The sequence below is a fragment of the Python bivittatus genome, unplaced genomic scaffold, assembly GCF_059951505.1.
Source record: "Python bivittatus isolate LINGU-HERP-01145 unplaced genomic scaffold, Pbiv_v1 ctg000850_np1212, whole genome shotgun sequence".
Taxonomy (NCBI): domain Eukaryota; kingdom Metazoa; phylum Chordata; class Lepidosauria; order Squamata; family Pythonidae; genus Python; species Python bivittatus.
The window spans coordinates 32,886,222-32,907,881 of record NW_028277112.1 but is presented as its reverse complement, the minus strand read 5'-3'; the positions used below and the strand labels follow the sequence as shown (position 1 = coordinate 32,907,881).

General features: G+C 36.7%; 1 protein-coding gene across 4 annotated transcripts in view; it reads left to right on the top strand.

Moving 5' to 3' along the window:
- LRRC2 (leucine rich repeat containing 2) overlaps positions 1–21,660 on the top strand; it is a 77,860-nt gene that overhangs the window by 22,494 nt on the left and 33,706 nt on the right. For all 4 annotated transcript variants that reach the window (XM_088130418.1, XM_088130420.1, XM_088130421.1 and 1 more), the window contains 3 exons: positions 5,231–5,432; positions 8,057–8,213; positions 21,476–21,612. In XM_088130418.1, coding sequence (XP_087986544.1) covers positions 5,231–5,432; positions 8,057–8,213; positions 21,476–21,612 — 496 coding nt within the window. The remainder of the gene's footprint in view (positions 1–5,230; positions 5,433–8,056; positions 8,214–21,475; positions 21,613–21,660) is intronic.

Genomic DNA, 21,660 nt, shown 5'->3' with positions numbered 1-21,660 from the left:
GATACATTTTCTTATGTACAGTTACAAGAAAGATTTAAAATAGATAAAAGGACATGGTTTTGAAAATGGTAGGACTGAAATTGAATTATGTGCTAATGATTATCATGTTATTGCAAAGTTGTATAAACTTTTACTGAAACTAGAGATAGAAGATGAACAAGTTAAGGACTGTATGATAAAATGGGCTAAAAGTTTTGGCTACAATGTACAGATGGAACAGTGGGAAAATATGTGGCAGAAAAGACTGAAATTTACATTGTGTTATAACCTTAAAGAGAATTTTTATAAAATGATGTATCGTTGGTACTTGTCGCCAGAAAAATTATCTAAAATGTATGTAGGTACTTCAAATGTATGCTGGAAATGTGAACAAAAAGAAGGGACATTTTATCATCTCTGGTAGACTTGTAAAAAAGCAAAAAAAAGAACAACAACAAAACAAAAAAAATCCTGGAATGAGATAAATATCTGTATACAGAAGATTTTAAGATTAACATTCAGTCAAAACCAGAGACTTTCCTTTTGGGCTTGATGGATAAACAGCTGGAAAAAACTCATGGAACTTTGTTTTTATATATGATAACCGCAGCAAGGCTTCTATATGCAGAGAGGTGGAAAGATGAGATACTACCTACAATGGAAGAATGGATGGTGAAGTTGATGGAGTTGGCTGAGATGGTGAAATTAATTTGAGATAAGACATTGTGTAATTTTAATGCTAACTGGAAATCTTTTTTGGACTTTTTGCGGGAAATAGAAAAAATGAAATTATGTTGTATGGATTTAATGATTAGGAATAATATGGGTTAATAGAAATAATGGAAGTTATGTTTTAAATTTAGAGAGTTTGCTGTATATTGTTACTTATCTGTTGCAAGGAGGGTTGGAAGTCAATTCTTCTGTTGTTGTTGTTTCCCTTTTTTCCCTTTCTTTTCTGCACTTTTGATCATTACTATTTTTCCAATTTTCTTTTTCTTCTTCTTAGTCTTTCTCTCAATATTAGTTTTTGTTATTTTTACTGTTGCTTTAAAAAAAAATTAATAAAGTTACCATAAAAAAAAATTATCTGAGTGTTCCCATTAATTGACAATGAAAACATTTACAGGAGCTGACCATTCTTTTCTGGAACATTGTTGGCTGGTATTCTGAATGCACAGATAGATCTTTCATGAATTTATTGCTAAGTATAATATTCTGTTATAGGAGACATTGTCTACCAAGGACATAGAGCTTGACAATTATACTATACAATCTCTCAAAGCTACTAAAGCTAGATAGAGGGAAAAAACAAGTGGAGGATTATGTATTTGGTGTCAAGGTTAGATCACTGGTGACTAAATTGAAATTCTATATAGCCCATTTGCTATGGCTGTAAGTTTCCAATTTAGATTTTACATATTATAGTTATGAATATCTATCTTCCTCCTCAGCCATTACAAAAACAAGTGAAAGAAAAAGGCATGAATTAGAAATGTATGTAGCATCTTTAATAGGACAGCTGCCAAAGGCTCTGGTGATACTGGCTGGAGATTTTAATGTCAGGATTGGTACAAATGATTACTGTATGAACAATGTAACTCTTACCTTGTTTGGAATCCAGAGAGAGAATCCAGAGAAAGAATCCAGTCCCTTCTCTCAGAATCAGTCCCCAGTATAACTGTAGAGATACAGTTAATTTTGCAGAATGGTGCTTGACTCAATTGGTTAGTATCTTAGATTTTTTAATCTTGAATGGTATCTGGGAGAATAATATATATGGATATTATACTTTCTGGGAGTGAGTTTCCATGGAATGATAAATATTATCTTTAATTTCAGAGTTGGATTAGTGATCATTTGATTCTAAATGTACATTCGGTTTTAAATGGGCATAATATACTGTATATACTTTAAAATCCTATTGTACTGAATTGTCATCAGACCCTGAAATACATTTGTGTAAAATGGACTGAGAAGGTGGAAAGAACACTGAAATCTATATATAAATCTAGCAATGGATACAGTTTGTACAATTCTTTAATTAATTAATTAATTAATTAAAGTTCCCTGAAAGGATTCTTAACATATATTGTACTATTACTACATTTACTAATTTGTAAAATTAAATGGTGTCTAGGAAAAGAATATCCAAACTATGGCTTGATGAGGAATGTGCAAAAGTAAAGGACTTCTTAATTGAAAATTGCAATTAATATTAGAATAATGACTGCCCATTACTCATGAGCAGAAAAAAAAAAGTATAAAGCTTTTTTGAAAAAGAAAAAAAGGAAAGCTCAGAAAAATCATTGGAGAAAACTCAGCTAGTCTTCCCAATCTGATGTCCGTATTACATTCTGGAATATTGTATCTGGCCATATGAGAGATATTGCATCAAAATCACAGTTCCCATCTCTGCCTCCACATGGGAAGTTCCAACCTAAAGAGGCATAGAAGGACTTGCCAGACTGGCCATCTGTTACCCAAGCTGAAACTGCCAAGCTAATATTGCAACTGAAGAAGGGAAAACTCCAGGAAGGAACAGTATCCCATCTGAGCTGTGAAACTCAAATATTGACCCATTTTAGTGGTTTTGTTCATGGCCATAACCTTCGCACTAAAAAAATCCCACCAAATCCAGTGGAGTGGAAGGAACGGGAAAGCAGACTTGCTGAGGAGCAAGCTGGGTTTAGGATAGGGACATCAACCCAGGACTAGTGCTTGGTTTTATGACATCTCACTGAAAAATTCCTATCAGTCCCCACAGGAGCCTATCTATGGCATTCATTGACTTCAAAAAAGCTTTTGACTCTATTTATACATGCATTTCTAATTCATGCCTCTGTCGTAGCCCCTACGCTCTGGAACAGCATCCCCTGGAGATATGTATGGTTCCCATCCTTCAGGTGTTCTAGAGTCCTAGATCTAACTCTATTCCTAGGCCTGGGATTAGGGTGTCTGTGGTATTCTCCCAGATACCATTCAATTTTTTCCTCAATGTTATTTACATGGTTTTGTCTGGGCTGTTATGTTGCTTTTTAAATTAAGTATTCTTTTAAATATTGTAAGCTGCCCAGGATCTTTTTGGAGTTGGCAACCTTAAAATCCATCAAACAACCAAAACAGTTCAGGAACAAATTAGAGATGTCACCTTTGATAGACGTTTGCTAGCACTAATTAAAATGTTGCATGAAAATTCATTGATTATTTGCCATCAAGAAAACTGCAGGGACTTGTCCAGGCAGTCCCTAGGAGTAAACACTGAAAGGCATGCGTGCGCACGCGCACACACACACACAAAGCTTGTTATAATTCTTGGAAACCCTGATCAGTTTTCACTATCAACACAAATGCAGCTGGCCGGAATGTCAGACCAGGTCTTTCTGGTGACAGCATCCCAATTGTAGAAGTCTTTTCCAAGGAAGTTACTTTAACCCTTTGATTTAATTGGATATCCATCTGACTAAGCTGAACTATGCTAAGGCTTTATTTCTGCAAACCACTTGGGATGGGGGCTGTTTGTTTATTTATTCATTTGTTTTTCATTCCATTTATATGATCACCCTCTCCCCAAGGTGACTCCTATTTAAAAACAACTATATAATAGTAGAATATAGAAATATGGACCTTAACATAACATAAACAAAAAAGCAAATGAGAATGGCAACTGAGGAAAAATCCATTCATAATAAATAATACTGCACAGGCTCAACTAACCTCCCAACCCCATAACTGGGAGAATAGCCAGATCTTGAAGTCTTTCCAAAAAAACCCCAGAATCAGTTTTTAAGGGCTGAAAGACATGAAACTTCAGACAAATCTGTAATGTGGGATTAATTCAGTTTCCTGTGACTGCTTTATGGTCTTGTTTTGGTTCTGTCCTCTTCTCTAAGCATTGCTGGATTTTGAATGGAGTTCCTGCTTATTCTGTTTGTTCTAATGTATATTTACATGTGAATGTTGTTAATATTTTCTTCATGAAGTCTGCCTCCCACCCATTCTTTCTGCTGAGTAGTGCTTCAACAATCTTTGTAGTTTGCTAGCAATTGTGGCTTATGAACAGCTAATGAAGAATGCTTGACTCTCTTGAGCCTATTTTTATTCAGCAATACTAGAAGGACATTTGATCACTTATCTCAGTAATGCCTGCATGACCTCTTCACCATTGTCCTGCTTATGCGAATTCCTTTTTGCACTATGACCTTTATATTAGTCATTCTGCAAAGTCACTCTCAGCAAGTTATATTGTACAGGTGACCTTTGGCTCTTATTATTTAGAACTGTTACTACAACATCATTTTTGGGGGTATCAAAGTGCTGTGGTAGAAACAAGAAAGAAAAATAGGTACAAGAATAGCAGCCTAGTCTTATCTGCTGCTTTAACTTGTATGGCAGAAACAGCAATGCACTACTACAAGGTCATCTTTCACGATGATGTGACTCCAGCCTCATGTTTAAATGACTTTTAGGTCCCTAAAGATTGCTTGGAAAATGTTCCAGCTTGTCTTTAGATTTTTGGTCTGGTCATTGGAACAGACAGGCAATATATACATCTATAAAGAAAGAAATAATCTTCCTACGTTTACCTACAACTGATAGTTCTTTCATTCACATTGCTACTGCACATATCAGGATCAAATTGGTTTGGGAAGAAATAAAGATAAGGAGGGATAGCTTAGAAAACAGCTTTCTAATTCAATCCCCAAGATGGATGAAAGGCAAGAACCAGTCACCCACTGACATCTGTATAATTCAACTTTCTCAACCTGGTGCCCTGCAGATGTGTGGACTTTCAGAATTCCCCAACCCACAAATCCATCGATGAGAATCTAGGAGTTCAAGTTTGTGCATTTGGATGACACCTAGCTTGGAGAATGCTAAAATAATTTATGGCTGGTGTGGCAGACTGGTCAAGTGTGCATAGGATTTTAAGTATCCCAAAAATGTACTGGAATTTCTCAGGAACAAATTGCATCTTAATGCCAATTTATGTGAATGCCTCTGGCATAAGTGACGACCCCATGGATCTTTTATCTTTAGCCAATCAGTGTAACTGTGATCACCATCGTTCTGGCTGTCTCTTATGCACAGTTGTTCTCCCTTCCCTGTCTTTAAACCACCTCTTTAGCAGTAGAAGAACTGATACAAATTAATTTGAGTGCTTAATGAGCCTTTCATGGTGAATTTGATGTAATTGCAGATTTGGGGGGAAAAAAGGAAGAAAATGAAAATGCTTTCATTTGTACTATTTCAGGATAAAGCAAGAATGGGATGTTATGCTAGAGTGCAGAAGAAAAGGCATTCCACAGACTGTATATTTGAATAATGGTTTCATAGATACTAACAAAATTTTGGACAAAATTGAAAAGAACTCACCACTGATTAAGAAGATTGCCTTGTTGAATGAGAAAGAAAGAAGCAAATTTATTTTTCAACTTTCAGGGGAACACTGGACAGTAAGTATATTATTTGAGTTACAATTTGCTTATTATTTGCTTATGTCCATTGAATTGGACAGATTTAAGTTTGCCTGAACCTTGCTAGTCATTAGTTTTGTCTCCACTCCCTTTCTTTCTTTGTATAAATGACAACGCATGTGTTTTATTTTAGTAGGTGCATGTCAGAATATTGGAGGGGGGGGGGACACTTGATTTTTCTGCATTAATTTTTTTCCCCATGTGACATGGCCCAAACTAGTCTCTTCTAGTTTGTCACCTTTTAGTTGGATTCAAATTGTGATTTGCAAGAAGGTTGTCCATGTTGGCAAGGAATTCTGGGAAAAGAGTAGTAGGTCATCAGATCTGGAAAAGACTGGCAGAGCAGCAATACTCCAAGTTCTTCTGATATTGAGATTAAAAAAAAAAATCTTTCCAGATATCAACACTGCATGATACTCCAACTCCTTAATATTTTCCATTTTATTTTTAGCAACCCAGCAGCCATTGCAATGTGATTTCTTCTTATATCAGTGATGCCACCAAGGAAAGAGAAAGGTTGATACCATGGCTTCTTCTTGCACCAGACTGACATTACAAGAAACTGGATCACACTGTACTGTATTTCTAATAATTGCTCGCTAGCTTAAAAGTAGCAATGTTGCAATGGTTCCTTTGTTGCTAAAAGTAATGTGTGTGACATTTCACACATTTGACATGCCATCTGACATTTTAGAACAGCAGCAGGGTCCTAGCAGCTGTTAATACCTCCTCTAGTCCCTATACATTTTCTTTTCTTTCTGGTCAAGCACTCTAAGCAGGGCCAGGCAGCTGGATCTCTTGTAGTGTTCCCAGCATGGCATCCTTTGGGGTAAGTGGGAGGCATTGTGGGATACTAAAATTTATCCCTGATAAGTAGGCTTGATGTGCTTTTCATTGGCCATTGGGTTACATGATGTTTGGACACTCTACAAGTTTGTGAATGGTTGCCTCATTGACAGTGGAGAGCAACTGATTAGCTTCCTCTTGGTGTCTGTGCATTGAAGGTTACTAAAGAACATGGGGAGGCTGAAAAGCAGAGCCAAAAGGAAGTCTGTTTCAATTCCTATCACAAATAAACCTAGATCAAGGTTTAAATGCCAAGAACTAAAATGATTGATTGTTTGACTAATTGAATGATAGGCCTACATCCTGACAAATTATATTTATTTCTATGGCAGTAAGCAAGAATCTGGAAAGACATTTAAAATAATGTTTCTAATAACCTCTACATGGATTTCCTTTCCTTTCCTTTCCTTTCCTTTCCTTTCCTTTCCTTTCCTTTCCTTTCCTTTCCTTTCCTTTCCTTTCCTTTCCTTTCCTTTCCTTTCCTTTCCTTTCCTTCCCTTCCCTTCCCTTCCCTTCCCTTCCCTTCCCTTCCCTTCCCTTCCCTCCCCCCTCCCTCCCTCCCTCCCTCCCTCCCTCCCTCCCTTCCTTCCTTCCTTCCTTCCTTCCTTCCTTCCTTCCTTCCTTCCTTCCTTCCTTCCTTCCTTCCTTCCTTCCTTCCTTCCTTCCTTCTTGTTATTTACATTACAAATATTAAGGATTTGTTGCTTGGTTTTGTTTTGTTTTTTCCACACTCTGAGGGAATATGTCTGCAAATCCATTTCAATTCATTTTATCAAATTAACTGGAAAAAAGGGACCTAGGCAAGCCCACTAACAAGGGATTAGTTTCAATTTTGGGGATATAACACAAACTGATATTGTAAGATCATACCTCCATATCTTTTAGCTCTACTTCCTTAATGTATTTTCAAAAATTACTGTTAACTTAAATGCTTATCAGGTTAAAGTGAAACTGTTAGTAGAATGGAACTGGATATAGCAATTTATGTTGAAATATTCCAATAGCAAAAGACATGAGCATATTCATACACTAAAAAAAAAGACGACTTGTGGTTATAATTTCTTTAAAATATATAATCAATTCTGTAAGGTGAAAGCAATCTTGTAAGTCTGTCTTTTAAGTTTTTCAGGATAAATTCCTCAGAACAGTTCACCAGTAAGCTGAGATCTCTCACAATGTACTGAATTTCCTTGCTAAAAATGGAAGTTGATTATACAGAACAGAGGACATCTATAATTTGATTTTAAATTTCTTTTAAAAACAAGATCCAGGGTTCATATTGGATTGGAGGGGCAATATTTGTCTTATACTGTTTTTCCTGATATAAATTCCCTCTCCCAGCTGCTATGTGCCCATTTAAGGAAAATGTATACCTATTTGCTTGCTTTCATTGCAGGAAACATCAGATCTGTGCTGGAGGAAATCCTGCACCCAAAATGTTTAACCCTTCCCCTTTTGTTAATGGTCATACTGATTCTTCTTAAAGGAACATGGAGATGGGACAGCTCTCCAATTACAGATCTCCAACATCTCTAATGTGCCTCTAATTTCACTTTTGAATAATTGCACTGAAAATACATGACAGAGTGAATTAGGCCATCATTAATGTGTTAAAAGGAAGAGCAATGTTTCATGCACTGAAATGTCATTCATAGCCAATGACCATGGTTAAGTTCAAACAGCTTTGTGAGGGACTGAAAGGTAGAAAAGCTGCTGTTGTGAAAGGTTCCTTAATGTCGCAAATTTTCTCTTCTTAGGAATTCCCTGATTCGCTGAAGGAGAAAACATACTTAAAAGAATGGCACATAAGCAATACTAAGATCTCAAGCATTCCAAGTTACATTGCCTTGTTTCAGGAACTGAGAATTCTTGAATTATCCAGTAACCAGATTACAGATCTCCCCGTTGAAATTGGTAGGTGTCTTTTTTTCTCATATAGTTACATCTGTTCAATTTATCACATTCAGTAAGGAATATTAAAAAAAATAACCCATATGTATGTTGCATAAACACATATATTCACATAGGGTAAGACAACCTTCACCATCCTGGCATCTTGCATATGTGGAGGCTACAACTCCCAGAGTTCCCAGCCCCTAGGATTTTTGTATGGGTATGAGCCTGGGGGAAGGACTGAATGGGAGCGTTATGATTCACAAGAGGGGAGCAAGGTTGATGCTTCTGCATTACACCTATGTACTCTTTTATAATTGATCCATCAGGGCAGGGGGTGGGAGCCTGTAACTGAGATTTACTGAAATGATAAATCCTTCAGGCTTCTTCTGAAATAGATATGGCACTCTTCCTCATGGCTAAATTAAAGTGCCAACTCTCTGTGACTGAACTGGCAGAAAACTATACTGGTATAACAATTGATGAGTTGATCCCTATCCTGCCCAGGCAAGATGTTGGCAAATGATGCTGTTCTTATTTACCGTGGACAGGGCACATTAAGAAAAGTAATTGGTAGATTATCCCAGCTTTCTTTTCTTCCCTTCCCACCAAATTTCATCTGCTGAGAGGAAAATATCTACCAACAGAGAACCAGAGAGGTGGCCTTGAAGCAAATATTTGGAAACCATTATGTAACCAAAAGGGAGAGAAGCATTCCTTAAGTCCTGGGAAGGGAGGCTGTATGTATGTATGTATGTATGTATGTATGTATGTATGTATGTATGTATGTATGGATTATCCCACCTTTTTAAATATATAACTCAAGGTGGTGAACATACTTGATAGTCCTGCCTCCTGTTTTCCCCACAACAACCTTGTGAGATAGGTTGGGCTGAGAGAGAGTCACCCAGCCAGCTTTCATGTCTAAGGCAGACCTAGAACTCACAGCCTCCTCTTTTTAACCCCATGCCTTAATCATTATACTACACTGGCTCTCTTAGTATTAAGATTATATCTATCTATCTATCTGTCTGTCTGTCTGTCTGTCTGTCTCCCTCCCTCCCTCTAATCTCGGTATTAAGAAGAGACACAGGTTAGCCCCTCCCTGACTCACTGGGGTATAAGAGTGAGGGGAGGAAAAGCACAATCAGACTTGCAAGATTCTGTTGTTATAGCCTATCTTGATAAAGTATAGATCTACTCTTCCTGTGGAGTTGATTTTGGGGTCTGGTCTGCCTCATGGAACTGACCCTCCCCTTAAAGTAGGCTAGAGCTGAGTGAGGAAGTGAGTTTTGGTAGATAGCTAGCCCAGCTGGTTTAAGCATCAGTCAAAGCTTTTATTGGTTTTGGGGAACTGTGGAGCCACTGCTGGTCAGCTGGTGGTCAAGCAGATCCAGATCTCTGAGCCAGGGATTGACTTAGAGACCTGGAAGTTATAGGGGGAGAACTCAGTTTGAAGGAACCAGACATTCTTGTACTGTGAAGCAGAATGGTTCTTGAAGAGGGTGCCAAAAGTGATTTGAAGGCAAAGGGAATGCCTACATCAGCCTAACATGGCTGAGATAATGTCATCTTCTGAGGGTCACCTTATTATGAAGCACATCAGATACAGATTCAGCAGCCTGCCATAGTGCTTAAAAGGGAAACTCTACTTCAGCATTAGAATAAATATGGACAACTTTAAGCCCCCTCATATGTGGGCTGGGGATGAGAGGAAGGCAACATCATGAATGAGGACACAGCAGAAAAGAGAGGCTGCTATGAGATGTTCATTCTATGATTTGTGCAAGTGAAGAAATACCCATAATTATACTAGTTAACATAGGACACATAATTGAGAAGTCAGTGAGAGAAATACTTCTGTCTGTGAGATGCACTTTCAAGAATTACCAATTCTTGAAATTTTTTGTATGGGGAGGAAATAGGAAAAAAAGATTCTAACATCAAGGACATTAATCTAGACCTAGTAGGAATCAGGAGATGCCATCAGGATTTAAAGACCCAAAATACAGGTGAGTAAAACATCATGTTGCATATGCATCTCTCTTTCTGAATGCTCACATACACACCCTTTCTGCTATGAATAACTTGAATAACTTCAATTAGTAAAATTGGGGAACACATTTTTAGGGGTTGAAGCATCTTGGATTAAACAAAAACTCTCTAAAAATATAAAGGAGCAAGTAGTCCTCCAATTTGTTGTTCCAAAGCCTCCAAAAAATTCCACAACACTTTTTCATGAAACTATCTTGAGGACTTTAAAATGGCTAGATTTGGGAGATTTTAGCTATTTCTAAAAAAAATAAGGTATAATAGTGGTAAATCTAAATAGAACTGCACCGTTCTCTTTGTACTGCGGGGGGACTTTTTTTGAATAATGCAGATCTCTAAGGGTCTTTTTTCTCTTTGATTTCTGGTTACTCCTTTTTAAAGTCTACTGCCAGTTTTGATCCCCAACTGTTAAAACAACAGCAGTGGATATAATTTATGTATCTCCATTTTATTTTATAAAGATAATTGTCAACTAGCATCCATGTCTCATGAGCAGACTAGAAGTAAAACACATTAAAATAGTTTTAACAAGTAAAAAGCATAAGTTTATGGGTATGAAACAAAAATTAAATTCCTCTCTTATTGGTATTTTTTAATCTTGAGGATGAAACCAACAGGCTTAATTGATTTATGTATTCCACAAGGTGGCAGTGGAGAATAGAATAAAAATGCAATCATTCACCAAATTAGATTCTATCTCAACTTGCCCTCCTCCTTCTGCTTAAAAATAATATACATGGTAGAGGTTCATGTTGATGACTTGCCATATAAAGATGGAGAAAAAGGTAACTACATCAAAGGACTTCACTCTCGTATTTTTCATCTCCTTGAAGAGTTTCTGAAAAATTGATAGTGGAGCTTATAGAAATTACTACAATGAACTACATTATTCCCAAATCAAATTGATGTATTTGCTAGAGAAGCATAAATTCCTAGAGTGGAAATACTTAAAGTTCTGCAGCATTTTCAAAATCCCCCTCCTTCTCATTAAATGGCAATATTTTATGTGATGTAAAGTCAATGCCCAGAAGGTGGGCGAGGTTCAAGTAATAGAATTTATTTTAGATAGAAGGGTTGTATCAGCCTGGAGCAGCTGTTACATGTCATACATAAATGGCCTATAAAACTACTGAGCAACTGTGGAAGTTTGATTTTTGGAGGTTAAATAGTGTTTGTTCCAGAGGTCTGATCTGCATATCACATTAAGCCAAAACCAAAACTCATTATGGTTAGTGACCTAATGGTTTGCATGTAATGCTAAGACATAATGGATATGTTCGTACATCAAGCTAAGCCTTAAACAAACCAGCCACATATTAGCTTAGTGCTATGTGAAAATCAATAGAAAGGAAGAATAAAAAAGATTTTCTGAGCTCTAAAAAAATGAACAAAGACACTGAAGGAGAAAAGTATTTTCTCACAGAATCATGAAGGTGACTTTTAAAGAGGGAACAATGGATATTTTACAGAACATGCACAATATGGGAGCAGCCCAGGAAAATCAAGTACCCAGCTGTAATACTGTATGCACTCTTTATAATTACTAGACATTTTTGCCTTTGAGATTCAGAGATAAGTTACTAGCTAGATTGGCTTCACTTTCCTGTAGAAGACTTGGTTCTGGCATACTCCTTTCCATACAGTTATCCTTCTTTTGGTTTTGGGGGCTCATTCCTCTGTCTACACTTCTGTGTTTAGACCTGTGTAAAATTTTCCTACCCAAGTTGAGCTGTTCTTTCTTCATGTAAGAAGCAGTATTATTCTATTACTGGACATCTTTAGATGAAGTGATTAGTAAAACCCACCATGACATCATAATAGTTCAGAAAGTGGCTGGGGAGGAACGTTCCTGGCTTACAGGCATACCTCAGTTCTTAGTAGGTATGGCAAGAATCTTCCAGTCTTCTAACAGAAGTCATAAAAATGGATTTATGATTACCTCTACTTATAATTTTCTGAACAGCCACTTAGGAACTGTTACGCAGCTTTCCTATTTCTTGAAGTTGCATTTCTATAATGATAATAGCCATTGCCTATTAAAAATTAAAAGCTGTAGTTTAATTATAGGATTTAAAATTTAAAATGATTAAAAAAGAAATGAGAATGCGAATAAATCATGACTCAGGAATGACTGTGATAGCATCTAGCTACTAATTAAAAGTAACATATTATCAGATTGGAAATTACCAGGGAAACTAAATTTCATTATTATGTTTGACTATTTCTACTCTGGTGGCCCAAAACAACAACAATTATTATTATTTTATTATTGTCTAATTCTTAATTCGTTAAAGATATATCTTTTTTGTTCACAGCAGTATTGACTGTCATGAATCATTTAGACCAGGACTAAGTTAAAAAACTTTAAACCACAGGTTGTCCTCGTCTATCTATGATAATTGGGATTGGGAACTCCATTGCTAAACAACACAGTCATAAGGCACAACATCACCTAACCACACTGAATTATGATGGCAGTTCTGGCAGTCCCAATTGCCATCCTTAGGTGAATCCCACACAGTCACAGCATCCCGCAGTCATGTGATTGCCATTTATGACCTCCTGCTGGCTTCCCCATTGACTTTGCTTGTTAGAAGCTGGTAGTGAAGGTTGCAAATGGTGATCATGTGATTGCGGGATGCTGCCATGGCCACAACTACGAAGACCCATCCTAAGACCCCTTGTTCAGTGCCGTTGTAATTTCAAATGGTCGCTAAACGAGTGGATGTTAAATGAGGACTACCTGTAATTTGGCCACCTAATGTGTATTTCTGTTTACTAATAGATTGCCTGTTACCCAGTTTACTGGCTTGTAGTTGTACACTATATCACAGCTGTATACACAGTGCAAAGATAAACTATTCTAATGCTGTACTTTTATCCATACATCTTTTTCTACTTCTCAAAGAAGATTGGGATTAAGCTGGGAACCTAATCTCTAACCTAGACTGAAACCTAATCAATTAAGCAATTATTTAAATTTCCCAATATCTAAAGAAATGAATGTGTTATGAAAAATGTCTTTTAATCCTGGAACATATTTGCTCTTTAGGTTTAAAATTTCTTCCCAAAGGAAATAAACTTCCCATATTCTTAACTAATCCAGATATATTAACCTGCTCAAGATTGCTATCTGAGATGATAACTAAATTTTATTTTGTACTGCAAATGCTTATGCATGCCTCTGGATATGTGCATGGGGGACAGAATCCATATGTAACTATGCCACTTTTCTTTGCCTTCAGCCTTCATAGAGATGGTAGAGTCAATGGCCCCAGGGTTGCTTTTTCAGGAATACCAAAAGCATAGGCAGGAGAAGGAGGGATAACAAATAAGGGTCCCGGATAAGAATGGGTCTGTTTGCCTTTGTGTCTGCAGTTGCAGCTGTTTTCTCAGATTTTGGTGTTATTCTGGCTGACAGTGTTTTACAGCTCTGAACTTCTGCTATTTTGACAAAAGAAGGCAACTATAAAGGCAGTAGATGCCTAAGAATAAGAAACATGCAGTATCAATAGAAGCATGCCCTAGAGCAGGATTTCGTTTCATGCAGACACTTTTAATCAGGTTGGTATTTCTGGTTAAGTTGGAAACCTATAGAACAGAGATAAGAAATTTTGGACCCACCATGGTTAGGGAAGATGGGAGTCATATTCCAAAAACATTGGAATTTGGAACATTGTTTGGTTACTGAGTTTGCTGTAAAATTTTCTGCCAGATTCCTCTATACTGATGACATAGTAGAGAACAAAGATCACCAGGGTTTCATATATGGCTGAGTAATTTTATAGCAAACCATGGCTGACTTGTAAGTTCAGAGGAATAGTATCCGGTAATGTATTGTAGATCAATAAGATTACTTATATATGCTGCTGAGAATATATAGAGTAGAAAGTATTTATTTACTTGGGTTTGTATGCTACTGTAATCCGTGGAGACCTAAAGCTTACAAAATCCTACCTGGTAAGAAGATTAAAAACATGACATCAAAATAACAAAAGAAATAACAACATAAAACAACAAATTACAATTACAGCAAATTTAATGCCATAGGAATAAAGAAACATCAACAAATACCATAGCAGGGAGCCTCCCTCTTCACAATTTCCCATCCCAAGCTCTTTTGAATAGCTATGTCTTGACAGCTTTCTGGAATATTAACAGAGAAAGAGTTAGTTAATCTTGAGGATGCTGATCTGAAGAAGGATTGATTGAGGAGGGTGGTCCCCAAGGATCCCTGTAGATGACATTCTCTTGAAGAAGGTTTTTGAAAACAACCCATTCCTCACAATCTTACTACACAGGCACAAACCAGTGGGAGTAGGCAGTCCCAAAGATACCAGGTCCTGAACCATATAGGCCTTTATAGATGACAATCAGCAGCTTGAACTTCACCCAGAAAATAACTGGTAACCAGTGCAACTTCTGAAGCTGAGATGTTATGTATGAATTCCTAGTGACATCTATCACTACTCAGGCTGCTAGATTCTAGATTAGTTGAAGCTTCTGAGTGGTCTTCAAGGGCAATGTATTATATAGCCCAAATGAGAGGTGACTAAGGCATGAGTAACTGTAAGTGGAGCCTCATGGTCCAGATAAGGTCATAACTGACATACAGTATTTAATTCTGAGAAGATCATTTTAGCTATAGACATTGCCTGCTCTTTGAGAAGGAGTTAATAGTCCAGGTGAAGCCCCAGAATATAAACCAGGTTCACCCAATGGAGTGCAACCCATCCACAATCAAATATAATATAACTCTGGTATTAGCAGGTTCCAGAGCCACAACCACTCCAGCTTGCTGGGATTAAGCCTAAACTCTTTTTTAATGCTAGCTGGACAATTAGGTTAGCAGGGGAACAGGTGTGAATGTTAGGTAGGTGGTCTGTGGTTGGAGAGGTGTGCATGAGGCCAGGAATGTTATTGGATTTGCCCAGGTGGAGTTCTAGCACCAGGCACAGTGGTCATTGCAAGGTGCAGTTTGTCAGCCTTAGATGGAATCATGGACCTCAGGTAACTATCAAGAGGGATCTGTGGCCTGGATGGTGGCAGTGGTCAGTCCTGTTTGAGTGCCCAGTGGAGGTAAGAAATACAGTGTGGGTGGTGATGATTGTGTTGGTTGACTGAGTGAACATTTGTGGCTGGATTGGTGTCTGGGGCTGTTGTGTTAATTGGGGTAAGTAATCTTGGTGTACTTTGGTGTGCCCATGTGACACTTTTCCTTGGTGAGCCACATTGGTCATTGATTGGCTTCTGGATGCAGTTCAAGGTGTTGATTGAAATCTAGAAAGACTTTCATGGTTACTTATGACTCTGCCTCTCTTCAATAGTTTCTGCCCATCTGTAAGATCTAGCAAGATAGCAAAAGATTATTTTTCATGATTATTGGACAGCTCAGAGAATGTTTAGTAACAGTTGGCTGTCAACTTCTTTCTTCTTGAAAGGTAAAATGATGGAGTGAAAACCTACCCCTATGATATATGCTTGCTGTACTGTGAACTCAGCATGATTTAATATTCATAAGGTTGTTAATATGATTTGGGGAAAAATAATCAGGTTTAAAGATGTGAATATAATTCTGAAATATGTATCAAAATTTGGAACCTATTAATATATGAAGAGACATTGATTTTGGCATGATAGAAACACTATGCCATTTTGGAGTTACAGTTTTGGACTAGCATGTCCTCTCTTACTACTTTATTATTAGATTTTTCTTGACAAAATGGAAAGACTGATCAATAATGTTCTTTTGGGCTAGTTTTAATGTTGTATTTAAAAACTAAGCATAAGTATGATCATCTCAGGGGATGCCCCAACACAGGTTCATGAGCTGATGGGGACTGGGCAAGGACATATAGTTTCCAGATTTTACTCTTTTATCAAAGATAGAAATAAACAGTTTAAATATAAGGTAAGCCTTATCAAAGTAGCCAGGTAGATTCACTTTTTACACTTCAGCATTGCTAATTGTTATCTATTCGTTCATGAGTGAAGGTCTCCCCCTTCTCTAGGCAAGCATAGGATAGCATAGCCTTGTGGCACTTCACACACTTTTTTTCTCTATGTATGGATCTGTCTGTAAAAGCATTCTAGGTAAGCAATTATTAACACGATATGCTGCATGCCTAACCCAAGTATGTCCCTAATATGTATACCCTGCATCTAAGTCTTACTCCTATTTACCACCCTACGTCTAAGGAAAAGGCTTAATTAACACTCATTCTGAAGAGGTGACTGTCTGGTTATTTCTTTGGAAGTCAAATCTTTGGCTGTATCTTCTTATTTTTTCATCACCTTCAACCCCAGCAGAACCATAGGATCATCTAGCCACTTGTTCCACTATGTTGTTTCTCTTCAACATTCTTCCTCCCCCAGACTGTGCCCTTGACTTCCCCTTCAGTGAGTCTTGACTCAGTCTCTCCCAAGAGCCTATAAATCTGAATTAATGTTAACTCTTCAATCCATTTTTAGGTCTACTAGATAGAATCCAACAGAACACAGGCCATCTTCAAGGCTACTAGAGACCACTAGTTTATAGTAGTATCTCTAGCAGTCAGCCGGCTCCCTCCATTATTCACCTTCTTCACCACAGAATCTTCTCTAATCTTGACACGTCCTCCTAGAAGTTCTAAGACTTTCCCCTTGATGCCAGCTTTGTTTCTGATCCTCCTTCTCATAATAACATTATAAATCATTCTTTATTTCCATCTTCTTTTTAGCTTGACAAAACACCAAGCTGAAAAAAGAGAGTTTGTTTGAATTACTCTCCCATCTCTCAACACCCTCTCCAGAGTGCTCACAGCTGCAGGAACAGCTTACTCTAGATTGTACAATGGCAATATATTTTGGTATCTTTTTTCCATTTTTGATTCTGTTCTTTTAATGTTGCATATTAAAGCAATAAAAAATTGTGAAAACAAAAGTGGAAAAAACATTCTTCAGCAAGGAAAAAATCTAAGTGGCTCTCAGAACAAGTTACTGTGATCTCCTGACATATACCACACCTTAGTAAATATATAAATCTACCTTCCTATCTAGGGAAAGATAGACAAAAACATTGGGCAACAATGAAGACTTCTAATATCAAACATAAAAATAAGGAAGAGTATCTCAACCGAGAATGTCAACAAATGGAAGAATATTACAAAAAAAGGAAAAAACTTGTTAAGAAGTTCAGAGATATAATAGGAACATTTCTAGCTAAGGCAGGAAAATCCAAGAGTAATCACAGAAGATATGATGAGATATAAATGAGTTTATGGGATGATGGAAGGACAATAGTAAAACCCTTTACAAATGGGACTATAGAATGATAGAGAAAAGTATTTATAGAGAACATACTCAGGAATGATTCCATTAGTGATTGAGTGTGACAGGCAATAGACTAGTTATCAAATAGGAAAACACTAGGCACAGAAGAAATATCCACCAAAGTGTTAAAAGCAGCACAAAAAGAGACAATTAAAGTGCTAACAGCCCTGTATCAACAAATATGGAACAAATATGTATGGCCTAAAAATTGGGGGGAGGGAATTACCTGTACTAGAGAAGGGAAGATGCAAGAGAATATATAAATTATTGCAGTATTGCATTAATTCCTTGCTCAAGCTAAATTTTGCTTATAATTTTATAAGGAATAATAGAACTATGAAAAGAGAAATGCCAAGCGAACATGAAGATTTCAGAAAAGGCAGAGGGACATGAGATCAGACAGCTAACATAGGATACAGTAGATAAATAAAAATATAATTAGGTTTACCTCTCCTTTGTTAACTTCATCAAGATTTTCGTGTAGATCATGTGGGACATACCAAAGTTAATGTGCACCAGAATATCTGATTTTTCTTCTGAAGAATTTTCACAATTAACAAGAAACTACTTTTAGAACTGAATTTGGAAAAAACAGAGAGATTCAGTAGAGGGAAAGAAGTGACAAAAGAATGCTTACTGTCTCCATACCTATTTTAACATAAAAAGTGAATATATTATAAAGGTGACAAAATCAGAAGACAGTATTATTGGAATTAAAATTTGAGGATTTCTTTCTTTATTAAATATGTATGCCACTTGACTCCCAATGATTCTGGGTGGCCCACGAGTATATGTGTGTGTGTGTGTGTATGTGTGTAAATAAAAATAAGGAATAAAAGATAGCAAGATGATAGAAACTGGACTGGAATGGAAAAAAAGAAACCCACACAGTCCAAGGAGGCTTCACTCATGCTCACTAAAGGCCTGGGAGAAGAGCCAGGTCTTCAAGCCCCTTCAAAACACTAGTAGGGTGGGGGTTGTCAGGATCTCATCCCCTACTTCTGGGGATTAAGCAACATGGCACTGTTTAATCAAAGGACTAGGAACACACTAACCCTGACAGATTGAATTGGCCAGGCAGATACAATGGGAAAAGGAGATTTAAAGGAGCTCATTATGAAACTAATAATGATTGATGAAAAATCTGGTTAATGTTAAGTATTAAGAAGACAGAACTACTATATTGTCAACTTACAGGTACATGCCTAGTGAACTTATAGTTGACAATGAAGAAGTAAAGTTTTTGTTTTTGTTTTACTGGACTCAAGAATTGATAAAGCTGGCTAAAGTGCTTGCGATTTAAAGTGGGATTAGCCCTAGGAAGGAAGGGAATGCCAAATTTTGACAAGATAGTGAAAGTTAAGAGTATTTCAGTGGCAACAAATCTCACAACAGTCTTTCCAATGGTAACATTCACTGTGAAAGTTGGGCATTGAGAAACAAGGAAAGGAAGATGTGCTATTTGAGTTATGGATTGGGAGACAGTTACTAAGAGTCCTGTGGACTACAAGAAGAACCCACTCATTAAAAATATATAGTGTATAGCATCAAGAAAAATCCTAATTAACAAGTATCGAAAGGCATATATGAATAGCAGTGTTTCAACAGCTGGTTACTGACAAAGTAACAGTGGCACTGATTGTACCACAGCAAAAAAGCAAGCAGAATTTCATAGAAGCTATCAGAAAATGACTTCCCTGCTAAGGGAGACAGTAAACTTTCTCTTGTTCTTTTGTAAAAAACATACGTACATATGTGAATCAATTTCACTTTTATTGCAAGGATGAGGCTTTGCATGGAATGTTTGGAAAACAGTATTTTTGTATCCTAGAAGGCATTGACTGAAGTACAGTTAGTGCTTTCACCCAAATTAGAACTGCTACTGGGCCTTTCTATTCCCTTCCTCTCTTCCTATCCCCTTTTTCTTGTACTGTATACTGTATAATGTCTTTCAGATTGTACGCCTGAGAGCAGGGACTGTCTCACTTATGATATTTGAAGGTTGCTGTAGAAGCCTTTTCACAATTTATGAACCAAAAGAGAGAGGAAAAAGCCAAGAGTGAATTAACTTACTCTGTTTTACCAATATCTGAATGTCTTGCATAATTCTCAGATATAACTATTAAAACATGAATGTAGGAATTCACATAATCATTGAAACAATTTATTTAGAGCAAAGAATTTAAAATAAACTTTCAGGCCAGGCACATCAAAGAGTTTTAGTCTACTTCCAAATTCCCCATGAACACACTTAACTGTTTAAATGAACTAATAGTATGATTAAACATGTTATTTATATTTTCATTCTCTCTTCTTACAGAGATTTTAAAACTAAGTCAACCTTGATCTAAAAGGCAAAGTCAGGCTTGACTGTATTGACTGCATCCATGCATTTTTCTTGGCAGGGTTATAGAAGTGGCCAGCCATTGTCTTGTTTTTCAGGAGGGGTGAAAAAACATCTACCCTTAATGGGCACTCCTAAATAACTGGCCAGCAATTTAACAACCACTGAAGAGATGTTCAGATGAATACTTATAAAAGCTTGCTGAGTGTATAAAAATAGGTGGTGCTACTTTGATGCCTGCTGTGACACTTCACAACTATTTTTCTTAATTCTGTGGAGCACAAAGGGAGCTATTCTACTCATTCTACAGGGAAGCAAAATAACTATATCAGCTCCAGGGATGGTCGATATATATATATATATATATATATATTGCCTTGTCCCAGAAAGAAGTGTGGAAATTAAGGGGCTTTGGATCGATGGATCCAAAGTTTCATCCCATTATACCCCAACATCCTTTTTGAAATGCCCATTTTTATTATTACTGCCAATGGGCATTCTCATTGGGTAGGCATCTCAAGTGAGATCTTCTTTAGCAATCCTTCTTAACAGAATTCCTAGATGTATGTGTATAATATTATTTATATGTAGAACATCTAATGGGTGCTATCCCACCAACCACAGGGTTACATTCTAAAATGTGTTTAGGTAACAACCCTAGTTCAGCTTCAGAGACACTTAACTTATTCAAAGCAATCACTAACTCTTACAAGACAAAACCTTCCCACAGTTAACCTTTATAAATATTTGTTATTGATAAAGCAATCTAATAAGCAAATTTTAAATGGATTGAGTGGAATTGGAAATCTCTATTTTGTTTAAACAATGGGAAACTGTCTTAATGTTTGTATCAAACATTTAATAGAATTTAGATTACAGATTATTCAACAAAAAAGAATTTTGAACTGATTGGATCCCTTTGCCTTTGTATAGAAAAGGAATTAATGAATCAGCATGTTGTTGGAGATGCAATCAGAATCAGCTTTATTAAAGCATGTTTCTATGATCATTTCTGCTATATTCTGGGAAGAAGTCATTGCACATATTAATTTGACTTTGAGTCAGGGGTTAATAATTTCCACATTCTTCCATATTCTTTTGAACAATGTACCTGATGCATGGAAATTAATGGCTGGCAATGAAAATGAATTCTCCATGCCTTATTTATTGCTAAAAGACTTGTCCTTCAATATTGGCAAGATAAATTTTATGGCCCCAATTACTCAATGAATTAAAGACTGATGTTACCTGTAACTTATAAATAAGTTGCTTACAATGTAAATTATGTATGGACAATTATAATGCAATATGGCCATCCTCTATTGACACGTTTATGTAAAAACTTTATATAGGTATATGTATATGTATGTTGTTGTTTTCATTCTTTTTTTGAATTTCTTTTTCTGTTCTGTTTAATAAAATAAGACTTTTTTTAAAAAAAGGTAATAGTCCTAATTATTATTTTTAATCATGGAATCAGAACTCCCTGCTCCCATTAACATGAATGTACCTTTTCCTGCTGTTATATTCAATTGAATGATTGCTCAGCTAATTTTAACTCACTTTATTTTGACAGGTTGTTTAAAAAACTTGAAAGAGCTCAATGTAAGTTTTAACCGTTTGAAGACTGTCCCCCCAGAACTGGGAAAGTGTGAGAATCTTGAAAAACTTGATTTGTCTGGAAATTTAGAGCTAATGGAGCTTCCGTTTGAAGTAAGACTTTGTGCTCACTTTTGATGTGCTGATCAATTCAAGATATGG